A 15,291-nucleotide genomic window follows, 5' to 3' on the forward strand; every position below is an offset into this window, starting at 1 on the left:
CATGTAAATCATATCTAAAATCATATTCCCACATTATGTGGTTAAAGATTCATTTTAGAATTCTACATGTGTCTTTGGAGTAGTTATGTTGAATATATATTTAAAAACCACTGTACGAAGGTTCTGTCCTTGTTTAGAGAAACCTATTTTTTTAAAGGTCTTATTTATCTGGCAGAGAGAGAAAGCATGCGCATGAGCACAAATTGGGGGAGGGGCAGAGGGACAGGGAGAGGGACAAGCAGATCCCTGCTGAGATCATGTCCTGAGCTGAAGTCAGATGCTTAACCAACCAAGCCATTCAGGCACCCCTAGAGAAACCTATTTTGTGAGTAGATATTTTTCATGATGAAAATGAAAAAAAATGAAATATTACTTCTAGTTTAAGGGTTTTAAATAAATTTCTTTAAAAAGATTTTATTTGAGAGAGAGACAGTGAACATGAGCAGGGGAGGAGCAGAGTGAGAGGCAGACTCCCTGCTGAGTGGGGAGCCCAACACAGGGCTTGATCCCAGGACCGTGGGATCATGACCTGAGCCAAAGGCAGACACTTAACAGACTGAGCCACCCAGGCGTCCCTCTAAAGGATTTAAGGCTGAATTCTACGCCAAACAACTCAAAATGTATGATCTGACACTGACATTGTGGAACAGAAGAAAAGGGGTTTCAGGTTCCAAATCTGGAGAAATTAGTTGTGAAAGAAACATTAATTATTAAATATTTCTATTTGTCAATTTGCTATTTTTTTCAAGCTGGAATTTAAAATGTAACCTCCACTATCAGATATTTGTATTTTTATACTGGGTTAAGACTGATATTTTGTTTTTTAGATTTTATTTATTTATTTGACAGAGACAGACAGTGAGAGAGGGAACACAAGCAGGGAAGTGGGAGAGGGAGAAGCAGGCTTCCCGCCAAGCAGGGAGCCTGATGTGGGGCTCGATCCCAGGGCCCTGGGACCATGACCTGAGTGAAAGGCAGACACTTAATGACTGAGCCATCCAGGCACCCCAGATTGATATTTTTTGACAGCTGTGTTTTCCTATACCTGACAACTTTACTCACGTTCACGCCTGGCCCCTATAACTAACTGCTAGAGCGTGTAACTTCTCCCACACGGTGCCTCAGGCTATGAAGAAAAGGAAGGTAATATTAACCTCTTTCTGAGGTACACTGTGTATGATTATATTATGTTGGAATAAAGTAGAGTACTGGAAGTTTTGGTTTAGAAGGTATTATTCTGAGTAAATGAATCAGATATATTGTGATACTTTGTCATTCTAAGTTCAAGCATTTGAGTCAAAAAGGAATAATGCTCTTATTTCTTTGAGCATGTCTCAGGAGTTTTTTTTTTAAAGAGAGAGAGAGAAGTAGCCTCTGCTTATAAAGTTACAACCTTGGACAAGGTAGACTATTAAGGAAGGAGCAGGTCATGCTCCTAGACTGAAAAAGAAGGGAGGTAGGAGCAGGAAAGATGAGAAAAGGACCAAGCTGTGCTTCCAGCTTATAATATGCTTCTTATTTGAACAATGCTTGAGACTCACCCATATGCTTCTCACTGTCCCTAAATAGAAGCGTTGGGGCCCTACTGATAAGCAATGGTTCAGGAAATGCCACGGACAACTTATCACGCAGGGATGAGAGAATGAGTTGGAAGGCCAGTAGCTAAGGCACTTCTTTTTTCTTATCTTTTTTTTTAAGATTTTATTTATTTGAGACAGAGAGAGAGAACACAAGCAGGGGGAGAGGGGCAGTGGGAGAGGAAGAGTGAGAAGCAGACTACCCACTGAGCAGGGAGCCCGACATGGGGCTTGATCCCAGGACCCTGAGATCATGACCTGAGCCGAAGGCAGACGTTTAACCAACCAAGCCACCTAGGTGTCCCACTAAGGCACTTCTTAGACCAACGAAACCAAAAAGCAGAACCATTCTCTTTTAAAGCATCTGATATCAAAAGGGGTTACTTTGTTCAGACAATATGGTTAAGGTAGAGAAGCCTGAAATACACCATCTACTCCTTCCTGCTAACCCACGTAAATAAGGTGAAAACAATAAATAAATTATCACAGAAAATTAATATATTAAAAAAATAATTCTTCATAACCAAATGAGGTCTATCTCAGGAATACTGTTCCACATCAGGAAATTATCAATAATTTATCACACAACTTTAAGACAAATATAAAGGAAACCCTAAGACTGCCTTGCAGGTGTCCAGAAAATACAGCTGTAAAGACTCAGCACCTATTTCATATTAACACAGGAAATGTTAGGAAAAGAGAATGCTCAATATGGGAAAGAGAATCTCTCGTTTTTTTTTAAGATTTTATTTGTCAGAGAGAGAGAGACTGAGCAAGCACAAGCAGGGGGAGCAGGCAGAGGGAGAAGCAGGCTCCCCACTGAGCAGGGAGCCCGATGTGGGACTTGATCCCAGGACCCTGGGATCATGACCTGAGTTGAAGGCAGACGCTTAGCCGACTGAGCCACCCAGGCGCCCAAACTATTTCAACCCAATTAGCAGTAATCACATTTTTTGTTAAAAGACTAATAACATATTCCTCTAAAAAAGAGAACAGAAGAAGGAAGTTCTGACCAAGGCAACCAAATACATATAAAAAAGTGAGGAATACATATTTGAGACCACTCATGTATAACCCTCACGGCCCACCCCAACTACCACCCGATTCTCCTGCTGCTTCTCGAGACAGTTCTCTGTACTCGTTGTGTCCATGATCCTACCTTCTATTCAATTTATTAAATTCACTCCAGTAGCGCGTTCTCTCCGTAACTCCACTAACACCGCTATGGGCAGGCACCTGCACCTTGCCAAGCCCAGCGGTCAGTCCTCGGGTCTCACCTGCTGATGATCACAGGGCAGGTGATCTTGCCCTCCCTAAGCACAGTTTTCCTTGTCTCCTGGTTCTCACGTTTCCTCACTGGCTAGTCCCAAACCGGCCTGTAAGTGCGCAGAGGCCCTGCGCCCCGTCCTGAGGCCTATTCTCTGTTGTGGCTCTCTTTCATGCAGGCATGGCTCTACGGGGCACACAGGCACTGACGACCGTAGACCTCCAGCTCAGAACTCTCTCCTACAATCCGGACTCACGTGCCCAACCACACTGTACTCCTGCCCCTGCAGCCAGAGGCATCCACGCTGTGCTCTGATCCGGTCCCTAGCTCCCTTACCACTCTCTCCATGGTCCACTCAGTCCCACCCACTACCCTCCCTGCTGCCCCTCAAACACAGCAAGCTTCTTGAACGTCACTGTTCCCTCCGCCTGGAAAACTGGCAGACAGCACACAGCCGGTTCCTCTACTTCTTTCAGGTCTCTCATCAAAAGCCACCTCCTTACATGGGTCTCTTATTGGAAAAATCACCCTCTGTCACTAGCTATGACCTTATCCTGCTTTAGTTTTCTTCATAACAGTTATCATAACTGGGCCTTATTTTCTTTTTATGTTCCTTTATACATTATCTGAATATCCCTACTGGAACGCAAGTTCTATGAAGGCCAAGGCTTCGTTACATTCAGTGTTGTATCCCAAGTGCCTAGAACCTGCTTGCACAGGAACAGGCGTGCTCAATAATTAGTTGTGGATTAACTAGTAAATTAATTCAAATGCATTCCTAGGAAATTCAGAAGACTCCATGAAAACTTATTAATACCAAGAATTCCTGAAATGGCAAAAATATAGGGGCGCCTGGGTGGCTCAGTCTGCCTTAACCCAGGGTCCAAGGGTCCTGGGATCAAGCCCTTCATTGGGCTCCTTGGTTGGCATGGAGTCAGCTTCTCCCTCTCTCTGCCCCTCACCCTGCTTGTGCTCTCTCTCTCTCTCAGATTAATAAATAAAATATTTAAAAAAATGGCAAAATATAAGATAAATAAGCAAAATTCTGTAAGTATTCCATTTATCGGTGAAAACAAATTAGAAAATAAAAGTATAAATGACATCTCATTCACAACAGCCATAAATTTGACAGCACATATAGCAATAATTTAATGTAAATACTAAAAAAACACGTAACTAAAAGTATTAAAGAAGATCTGAACAGAGAGAGATTATCAACTTCATGGTCAGGAAAACAAAATACTGTAAAGTTACTACACCATCCCAAATTATTTTACAGTCTTAATGCAACTAACAAAATTACAATGGGATTTTATGTAAGAAGTTGAAGAAATAATTCTAAAGCTCTCTGGAAAAAGAAGAATGAATAAAGAGAATTTTTAAAAATTGCTATGTTAATAATGAAGGTTTACACCTACTCAGAAAGTAAATTGTTTTCTGGTGAGCAATATGGCAATAAATATTAAAAGTTTTGAAATCTGGGATTTACTCCTAAATTTTATTCTAAGGAAATTAAGGATGTTCACAAAGCCACAAAGACTGATTTTTTTTTTTAAAGATTTTATTTATTTTATTTGACAGAGAGAGAGACAGCGAGAGCAGGAACACAAGCAGGGGGAGTGGGAAAGGGAGAAGCAGTCTTCCCGCTGAGCAGGGAGCCTGACGGAGGGCTCGATCCCAGGACCCTGGGATCATGCCCTGAGCCGAAGGCAGACGCTTAATGACTGAGCCACCCAGGTGCCCCAAGACTGCTTTTTATAAAACCAAAACAACCTATACAATTAAAATAATTGGTTTTATTAATTATGGTATGTCAATACAATCAAATACCATGCAGCTATTAAAACTACAGCTGTAGAGTCTGGGAGCTTGGTTAAAACGGAGGGATTAATCACATCAACTTATCTATGTGCTCTTCCATAATAAGCCTGCTAAACTGACAGTAAAGAAATTTAAGATATAAGTGCATGAGGGCAAAATAAATGGGAATGAGATCTTGAGTTTGAGATTTCAACAAATTCTGGAAAAGAGAGGTAACTGTCTTAAGGCAGATGAAGTTTGAGATAACCAAAGAGAAAGCAAGGTGGTCTGACATACACAGAATCCCAGGGTGGCTCAGGCCTTGGAAGCACCAAGCACCACAGGAAAGGAGGCTGAAGCTGAGACGTGAAAGCAGGGTGACTGGAAGAGAGGATATACAGAGTGACTGGACTCCCCAGAGCCCTCCCCTCACCCAGACAGGGGGCCAGCAGCACCTTCTCCCACACTCAGGGTTGGAGGTTTGGACCAGTTATGGGATGTGGGCACAATGCTACAGCACGGGGCAGGAGTGGGCATGGTGCTGAAAGCAGGTGGAATAGGGAAAGTGCACACAGGAACAGGAACCCTGACGCTCCTGCTCTCAGAAGGCCAGAAACCAGACGTGTCCTTCTCGAGCAAGAGATCAGAGGATTTCTTCTGGAAAAAAACAAACAAAAAACCCCCCCAAAAAACACGAAATCCAGACACTAAGGAGAGAGAGGCAGTGGGCATAGCCATGGGTGAAGAGCAAGCTTGGGTTCTGGAGGCAGACTGCCCGAGCTCCAGTACCAGCTCCACCACTTATGCGCTTCACCTCTTTGGAAGCCTCTTAGTTTCCTCACCTGAAAATGGAGATCATGGTGCCTACCTCATGGTGCTGTTGTGGGGATTAAATATTTTAAGGCAAGTAAAAGTCCAATTATTCCCTCCTCCTTCCCTATAAGAGGATGACACACCCCCACCCACAGCCACTGCCCTGTCTTTGCCTCTCTGCAGGTGGAGGTGACTTCCCTGCCCCACTGTCAGGTTGGTCTAGTTTTGGCCAACCGCATGTGAATAACGCTGAGGCACACCATATTGAAGCAAAAGCTTTTTAAAGCCATGCAAGCTCTCTCCTTCTTTCCCCTCTGCCATGAGAAATGCATGTCCCAGAGAGCTGCTCCTTAAGCCTGGGTCCTAGAATGGGAAGCACGGAGAAGAGAGCCAGAGCAATTGACCTGCAGCCACCTTCAGAACTGTTTACTGTACAAAACCACTGAAATTTGGGGCTCGTTTGTTACTGTAAAAAGGTCAACAAACTACAAAGACAACTCTGTTTTTAAATTCTCAAAAGTGTATATTTTAGAAATATCTGGGGAGTGAATCTTTAATGACATTCTTTTTTTTTTTTTTTTTAAAGATTTTATTTATTTATTCATGAGAGATAGAGAGAGAGAGGCAGAGGCAGAGGGAGAAGCAGACTCCCCGCGGAGCAGGGAGCCCGATGCGGGACTCGATCCCAGGACCCTGGGATCATGACCTGAGCTGAAGGCAGACGCTTAACCGACTGAGCCACCCAGGCGTCCCTTTAATGACATTCTTAATCCTAAGTATATTCAACTTGAATTCAAGCAATTGAGAACTGTACCATTTGTGATATCTAAATATCAGGGTTCTATGACCAGTTAATGAAGGAAGAGAACTTATATTAATTATCACTTACTATTAATATGCTACACATGGTATTTCACTTAATCCTTGTAACAACCCTGTAGAATAAGTTATAATACTCACTTAAAAGGTAAGTATTTTCACCCCCCTAATAAAAGATAGTTATATGTAAACAATGAATCATGGAACACCAAATCAAAAACTAATAATGTAATGTATGGTGATTAACATAACATAATAAAATTAAAAAAAAAACTAATGATGTAATATATGATGACTAACATAACATAATAAATAAAATTTTAAAAAAAGAGATAGAGAAGGCTCAGGAAATTAAGTGGTTTGAAATTAAGTCTACTCTGGAACCATTAGCACCATGAACCTTCCAGTTCAGGTGGGTCTGTCTCCAAACCCATTCACTTCCCATCACAGCCTCGCTACCATTATACTATGTCTTATTCTCCACGATCCACCCCCCCCCCCAGCCCTCAAGCACCTAGCACAATGCCTGGCATGTTATAAGTGTTCAAAAAACAACTTCTGAACTAAACTGCAAAGAAAACCACCCAAAAAACAAAAATACCCCAATTTCTACTATACAGTGTACACCAAAATAGTTAAAATATAAAAATTTTCAAACTATAGACAATTTAACAGAAAACAGTATTAAATATCTGTCATACATCTGAACAGAGATGGAATTTATAAACTTAGAAGCAGCTGAAGAAATCAGAGTGACAGACCAATAGATATAAATAAATAAATGAAATTTCTGTATGTCAAGTACCATCCTTCCCTCAGAGGACCAAAATTAAACAGTAAACTACACGCCCCAGAAGAAGATTGCAGTAAATCACAATTAATGTACTGATTATGTAAAGCATTTGTACAAAATAATTTTTTTAAAATAGGAAGATTTGATCATTACATAGGCAAAGAATATGAAATAAGTAGGAAACAAGGAAATACAAAATTGAATAAACATTTAAGAGATAATCCTCTAAGTATCAATAATATACAAAAATATCAATTTTTCAACAATTCAATGGAAAATTTATCTTTGAGTAAGACTCAGAGTCGGGAAGATAAAATACGTATTTTTAAGTATTGCTGATATGAGTATTAGTTAGTGCAACTCTTTTAGAAGGTAACTGAAGGGGGAAGCCTAGGTGGCTCAGTCATTAAGTATCTGCCTTCAGTTTCAGGTCATGATCCCAGGGTCCTAGGATCGAGCCCCGCATCGGGCTCCCTGCTCAGCGGAAGCCTGCTTCTCTCTCTCCCACTCCCCTTGCTTGTGTTACCACTTAGCTTTTGCTTACATCTTAAAAAATATACTGGAAAGGAACTATTCTTTTTTGCTAGGAAACTGATAAACATGTATCAATGGAACCAGTAATAATTCAATTTTCCTTATTCATCAACACAAGCTCAGAAAATATTCAAATTAATAAAAATATTATTTCAGTACCAAGGGGCTATTTTCTAAATTCCAAGTCTGATACTACTCCTAAAATAAATAAGAAAAATATAAAAGTATTACCTTATTGATATCATCTGCTGTAAATCCACTTTGTTCTAAGAGTTCTCTGATTGCTTCTATACATTTATTAAAAAGTGGAGAACAGAGAAGTTCAAATCTTGCTCTGTATAACACACACACACACACACACACACAGAAGAAAAAACATAGAGAAAAGGCTCAGTACAATTAAGACAATTTTTCTTGTGAAGAGTAAGTAATGCCAAAACCTAATGTGACAGTTCTCTTAAAAATAGGTTTATGATCAGAACAAGACATTTAACACCCAACAGTGTAACACCACGGGGGGAGGGGACATCTAAGTTATTCACCTATAAATATATGAAGACATTCAACGTCAAATTCAGAAGATTCTTACCCATGGCTTACTTGTAAGCTTTCAAAAAACCTAAAAATAAATACACAGTGTATGGCATTCCCAACAAAGCCACAGATTCAAATCAAACCATCATTTGGAAGCTTCTGCTATTTTTATATGTTCGAAGTTTAAAAAATTATTTTTTCTTTATAATCTGAGTCTATGCAGTACATAAGTTTAGTTCTCTTGCTCTGAGAAGCTTGAATGCCAGCATATAATTTTAAGAAAGATCTGTGTTTATGAAAAATGTACTCCCTAATTTCTACTAAACTTAAATGCAGATGCCTGATTTTTAAATTTATTTGTGCTATCTATATATACCTAATAGTTGAAATCTTTGTAATAAAGACAAAATTTCCTTAATGAAAAATTACAAATTCTATTTCATTCCTAATAACTAAGCAATAATACGCAAGCATATACTGGTACTTGGACAAACTCAGCACTAAATTAGGAATTCTAGAAACAGAAAAAATACACAACACTCTGCCCCCAACCTTTCAATCTTTTGGATTATAGTTTGAAATCTCTCTTTGAAGAGCTGGTGCAGTGCTAATAGAATTTTCTGTGAGCCACCAGACTACTGAGCACTTGAACTGTGGCTGGTGCTACTGAGGAATTGAATTTTTTATGTTATTTATTTCTAATTAATTATAATTTAATAGCTACAGGTGGCTAGTGGCTATTGTACTGGGCACGCAGAGCTAGAGTCTTCAGGAAAGCCCAGGGAAATAAGGAAGCTAAACTACAAGGACCAAATGAAGAGTGAATTTAACCAAATATAGTGAGTAGAATCCTAAAAATAATACTGTAATTCCGGAAATTTTTACTATGTTTCCAAGTCACCTGTTGGTTGTTGGGAGGTTTAAATAGTGAACCACTGGTAGCTATTATTACTGTTAATAATATGCAAGGCAAAATGAGAGGGCAATGTCTTCCCTTTGGATTCTTTGGGTACACGTGTAATCACCTGCAACCAACGTTTTGGATTATGCAAAAGATAAGGGAATTTAAAACAATTTTATGCACATTAAACCTGTGTTTACTAAATAAACACTATCAAAATTTAAAATGTTGACAATGGATGACAGAGGCAACAAAACCAAGACAGATATGAAACTAAGGTAGAATGTGATAGAGTATGAACTCTGGGGTCAAACTTGTGGGGTTGGAAACCCTGTCCATCGCTAAGATTACACATACTTACCGTGTAGCCCTGGGCAAGAATGAAACTTCTCTGTTTCAGCTTCCTCATGTGTAAAATAAGGAAAACAACACTACTTACCTCATTGGGTTGTTATGGGAATTTGATGAGTTAATACAGATTACCACTTAGATTACAGCCAGCCATGCTGTGTTAACTATTTAGAGTAAGTACCACTAACTTAACCAACAACAAGCCTTTCTTTCAAAGATCTAGGATGCCTTTTTCACACACTGCCCTCTGTAGCTGTCAATAACAGGGCAAGCAATCACAATTGATGTCAGTACTCTGGGAGCAGTTACTTAGTCTGATAAGAACTGGACCTCACAATAAAGACAGGAAAGCTCTCCTTGTACTGACGGTTAATAAATCTCAAAAGAACAAACAAAAAGCCCTAAGTGAGAACCTAAAAATATGAATGTATTTGGACTTTTGTAAGTTCCCTGAATTTCAGTTTTACCTGGACACGTTGCAGTCAAAATCTTGACCTTCATATAGTGAGTCAAGGAAACAATTGGCGCTTCCCAAGGTTGACAAAGAATGCTTTGCGATGTCAGCACTGCTCATCAACTTCATCATGGCTCGGGCGTTCCCTCTCACGTCATGTCTGAAGGATCTAAATCAAGAATATAGTCTTTGGAGCTTAGTAATTCCTAGGCCATTTAGAATTTATAAAAACTCAAATCTGGATAATGCCTACTCGGATAATAAATCCCATAAATTAATATTAATATCAGATTTTAGTAACGAGCTTCAAACCCTCCGAACTTTCTGAAGAAATTCTTTGCAATTACAAGGGTCTCCTCAAGAAAAATGAGTAACGAGGGCGCCTGGGTGGCTCAGTTGGTTAAGCGACTGCCTTCGGCTCAGGTCATGATCCTGGAGTCCTGGGATCGAGTCCCGCATCGGGCTCCCTGCTCGGCGGGGAGTCTGCTTCTCCTGCTGACCCTCCCCCCTCTCATGCTCTCTCTATCTCACTCTCTCTCAAATAAATGAATAAAATCTTAAAAAAAAAAAAAGAAAAATGAGTAACGAATATTTTTGATACTTGGCATTGCTAAATTCTGTGACCGTAATAACAGACTGTCCTTTAAGAAAGTAGAGTAGCTGCCATCTTTCTGCAGACGCAACAAATGGAGGGTGAAGGAGATCTACGTGACGAGGTCATGTCTCCTCTCTCTCCCTTTATAAATGTAGCACAATCATGGTTTAATGGTATAAAATGATCTGTCCAGCACTAAAAAACAAAACTAAAAGGGCTTCATTTTTTTTTTTTTTAAGATTTTATTTACCTATTTAACACAGAGAGAGAGATAGAGAGCACAAGCAGGGGGAGTGGAAGAGAGAGAAGCAGGCTTCCCACCAAGCAGGTAGCCTGACTTGGGGCTCGATCCCAGGACCCTGGGACCATGACCTGAACTGAAGGCAGATGCTTAACCGACTGAGCCACCCAGGCACCCTGGAAAAGGGCTTCTTTAAAGAAATCTGACACACACAAAATATGCAAAATCACAATTTCTCTATCTCCAAGACGAGTTAATTGTTAAAATTGCTTGGCTCTGTTTCTAAACATATCTAATAACTGGAATTGGTAGTCAAATTAACAATGTCTTATCCTTGAGTTGAAGCACCTTCATAACAAAAAACAGTACAGGTCTTTATGAAACACGTGAGAACTTACTTCTTTTTCAAGACTTTTTTTACCCAGTCGGTTTAATCAAACTGATGAAAATACTGTTTTGGCAAAAAAAAAAAAAAATTTTTTTTTAAGAGTGGCAATGTTCAAAATCTAACCTTTATCTATGTGACTCATGATTTTGAATAGAATAATTACACCTAGCAACAAAACTGAAATACTCCTTGTGATAGCAGATTAGTAACTGAATAAACACTCCGAAGACACTAATTCACTAGGATGTGACTTATAATGTAATGTAATCTTTATCACATCTAAACTTTTAAAATTTGTTTAGAAGGTAGTGAGCCCTCAGTGCCCGTACCCTCCTTTATCTAGACGTAACAGCAGCTCCTGAGGAATTAAGAATTCGAACTTGAGACCCAAGTTTACACAATTCAATGTCTGGTGGGCCCTCAGGCTAAGTGAAAAATCTGAGCACACTGCGCTGCGCAGCTTAGCCTGTTTCCATGCAAATGCTCGCGGAGGACATTGTAACTCTAGACATGAAAACGTCCAATGCACTGGAAAATAAAAACAAAAAACATGTCCTTTTTCAAAGCAGAGCAATTTGAAATAGGAAAAAAACCAAAAAACGAAAAAACAAACCCTGAAGAGAAACTTCAATCGAAACATCAAGTCCATTAGTACTCACCTCTGAAACTCTGAAGCTAGATACTCTGCTAACGTCTCTGTGAAATGTGTACCTCCGATGTTATCATCAGTGTTTGTCGAAAGAACACGATATATTCCACTGTTCACTTCCATGACGCTGACAGATAAGGATGTTCCTCCAAGTTTAAACACCAAGATATTGCTTAAAAGAAAAATAACATGAGTAAGTTATAAGGGAATCACACTGTTTTAAAGGTAGGTTGGACATTAGAAGTAACTTAGTTTAACCCCTAATCATAATAAGGAATCTGAAAATCTCACATGAGTCAACTTAGTTGTCCATGGTCATCACTTAGTGCTGAATTAAGCCTAGAACCCAGATCTTCTGATTCGAAGTCAAAGTTTGTTTTTACTTAGTTGTACTGGTAAAATTGGATTTTTCTGAGTAAGCAGAGTTCAAAACACTAACTTTTCTTTTCTTTTTTAATTCCAGTATAATTAACATACAGTGCAAGACACTAACCTTTCCAAGTAGATTATGATTATAACGAATCATAAGAGAATTAAACATAGAAATTTTATATGCTAATATTAACAAAGTACTACAATAACACATTCTATAAAAATCAAACATATGCAAAACTAGAAGCTAATTTCTGATTTCTACATTTATCTAGTTCACCTAAAACTGATTTCCGACTGATTTAAACATATTAGTTTTTTTTAAGCTGTGAGATATGAACAAGGGAAACTAGGGGAAATTAACACATCTGTATTAATCTCCCTAAAAGTGCCTGTGTCAGCTCTACTAAGACAAGTTTTGACAACTAAATTAGGAGTATGTCTTACTATTTCATTATCAAAAGATGTCTTAAATCCTATGCTGGACTTTCCCCCATCTCCTGACAAGAAAAATGTATATAAAAGTACTATTTCTAGGGCGCCTGGGTGGCTCAGTTGGTTAAGCGACTGCCTTCGGCTCAGGTCATGATCCTGGAGTCCCGGGATTGAGTCCCGCATCGGGCTCCCAGCTCAGCAGGGAGCCTGCTTCTCCCTCTGACCCTCTCCTCTCTCATGCTGTTTCTCTCTCGCTTGCTCTCCAATAAATAAATAAATAAAATCTTTAAAAAAAAAAATTAAAAAAAAGTACTATTTCTAAACATGTTTAATAATTGGAATTGATAGAAAAATTAACAGTGCCCTAGCCTGAGCTAGAATTTGGTCAGGCTTGTAAATTTCAAATCTTCCTCCAAGAAAGAAAGGTAACATGAGTGATAAGAGAAGGGCAGGGAAGCTCAATCTTCCCTCTCCTTATGTCCTTTCTCTGCTCTCCCAGGATGTCTTTTTCAACTATTTGAAAATCTCCAGGTGAGTTTCAGCATCTTTTTATTCATAAAGGCCTTATATAACAATCCCTACTGATGTAAGTGTGGTAATCTACAATGTTTTCTGCACCGAAAACCTTAAAGCTACAAATATGGTTTTTACCTTTTTCCAGTGGGGCAGTCTTGTCCAATTCCATAAGCCAGAAGAGCTGCAGATGGTTCATGGATTAACCGCAAAACATTAAACCCAGCAGCTCTGGCTGCTTCCCTGTGGACGATTTGCTTTCAATGAATTTACTATCACAACATGTTCAAGTATTTTCTTGACAAAGAAAATAACGTGTGCATATACTAAGTAAGGAAAAGGAAAGCTCTCAAAAATGTCCGTGCTTATAAACTTCAGAAAGATATTAAAACAAACTTATAATACATTTTGGAACTTTCCGGTTTCTTTAACTCAGGGTCACAGTTTTAACATCTCACAAGTTCAAGTAAATAATGCAATTATCTGTCCCAGAAGCAACTCAGATACTTGCCAAAGTCCCATGTGAAACTCTACCCTCAAGGCAAAGGCATGCATGCTCGTGAATTACATTTGCATAATGACCCATAAAAACTAAACCCAACTTTTTGTTTAGATGTGAAGATCTAAGGTGAAGAAATTATTGCAAATATTTTCATTGCAAAAAACTGTATATTTTTATATAATTCCCACATAAACCTTGATTGCATGAAACTAAGGCAAAACAATCTATAAACATCAACTTAACCTGGTAATTAAAAACATTTCCAATCGAAACAGCTAATAAGGTAGATATAATTTTATGTTCTCTTGGCATTTCATAAAAGACAGGAAACATTAATGATCATTACTAGACTTTTTTACCATACTACTTACATATGTAAATATATACATGTTTACAAATACAACTTTATTGCCTAAGGTATCTTCAAATACAATTTTACCTTTTACTACATTATAATATTATGAAATCTATATTTCCTTTAAGCAAATAAGATAAACTTACCCAAGAGCATTTTTTTGCTTTTCTCCAAAATCAAATGGAACAGTAATAACTACATCATTTGCATCTGAGCCCAATACAGAATGTGCTGTTTCTGTGTATAAAAAAATATAAATATAAATTCCAATGACAAAAAAAAATATTGTGATATTTTGCAGTTTATTAATTTGTGCCAGTGATCTTCTCACTGTAAAGATTTTCCAGTTTACCTGATTGCCCACCCCACTCATTTTCTTCTCTGGCTCTCTTAAATCATGCAGAACTTTTTGTGGTTTTGGAAGTTTGTGGACATGGAACTAGGTACTTTCCAAAAAGCCTGGCTCTTAGGCTTCAAAACTTCAACTACCTCCCAAACTAGACTGGTTCCATTAAGAATGAGCTTCTAATGCATCAATGTGAAGACAAGAAGCATGTTAGTTCAGGCACATTAAAAGGCTGCCTTCCATCCCACAAATTCATTAACATAATTCCAGAACTGAAGTAAGCCTTATAGATAATCTACTCCAGAATTTCCCAAACTGTTCCACAGCATGCCACTCAGCTTCGAGCCTTCATCGGAAGTGGTGATAAGCCAGACCTGCTTAATCTGCCTAAATAACTGTTCAAAGAGCACTGCTAATCTTGAGCAGAGAGATAAAATATTCACTCTTCATCAAACTTATTTGGCCACTTCAATTTGAGAAGCTGTGAAAATGCTAACCTGGCCCAACTCATTAACATTTCTTCTAAGGAAACCAAAGTCGGGAAGGAAGTCAGTTAAGGTCACACGGCCGGGTAGCGGCCCAGTCAGGTCTAGTATTAGACAATTCACCCTGCTTCTCTCCAGATCAAGAAACACCTCTTTTTTTTTAAAAAGATTTTATTTATTTATTTATTTATTTATTTATTTATTTATTTATTTATTTATTTAAGAGAGAAACAGCATGAGAGGGGAGAGGATCAGGGGGAGAAGCAGGCTCCCCGCTGAGCCAGGAGCCCGATGTGGGACTCGATCCCAGGATTCCAGGATCATGACCTGAGCCGAAGGCAGTCGCTTAACCAACTGAGCCACCCAGGCACCCTCACCTCTAACTTTCTTTTAAGGTCAACTTTTAAAAGATCTGTTGCTCAATACCTTTCATCTTACTAAATATCAGTCTGGCAACATCTTCTGGGTTAACAAACTTTGTTCCTTCTCCAGTATCTACTTCGTATCGTAACTTTCCATTTTTTTCAATGACCTATAAAGGAAATTGTAAGTGTGTTAAATGAGGAA

General features: G+C 38.8%; 1 protein-coding gene across 3 annotated transcripts in view; it reads right to left on the reverse strand.

Moving 5' to 3' along the window:
- The window catches only part of HSPA14 (heat shock protein family A (Hsp70) member 14), a 38,942-nt gene that overhangs the window by 13,267 nt on the left and 10,384 nt on the right, over positions 1 to 15,291 (reverse strand). For all 3 annotated transcript variants that reach the window (XM_064592032.1, XM_064592033.1, XM_045874377.3), the window contains 6 exons: positions 15,151 to 15,256; positions 14,040 to 14,130; positions 13,175 to 13,279; positions 11,727 to 11,888; positions 9,857 to 10,012; positions 7,835 to 7,937 (listed from right to left, as the gene is read on the reverse strand). In XM_064592032.1, coding sequence (XP_064448102.1) covers positions 7,835 to 7,937; positions 9,857 to 10,012; positions 11,727 to 11,888; positions 13,175 to 13,279; positions 14,040 to 14,130; positions 15,151 to 15,256 — 723 coding nt within the window. The remainder of the gene's footprint in view (positions 1 to 7,834; positions 7,938 to 9,856; positions 10,013 to 11,726; positions 11,889 to 13,174; positions 13,280 to 14,039; positions 14,131 to 15,150; positions 15,257 to 15,291) is intronic.

The sequence above is a fragment of the Mirounga angustirostris genome, unplaced genomic scaffold (assembly GCF_029215605.1).
Source record: "Mirounga angustirostris isolate CCGP_5_RB_7025 unplaced genomic scaffold, mMirAng1.0.hap1 SCAF_5, whole genome shotgun sequence".
NCBI lineage: Eukaryota > Metazoa > Chordata > Mammalia > Carnivora > Phocidae > Mirounga > Mirounga angustirostris.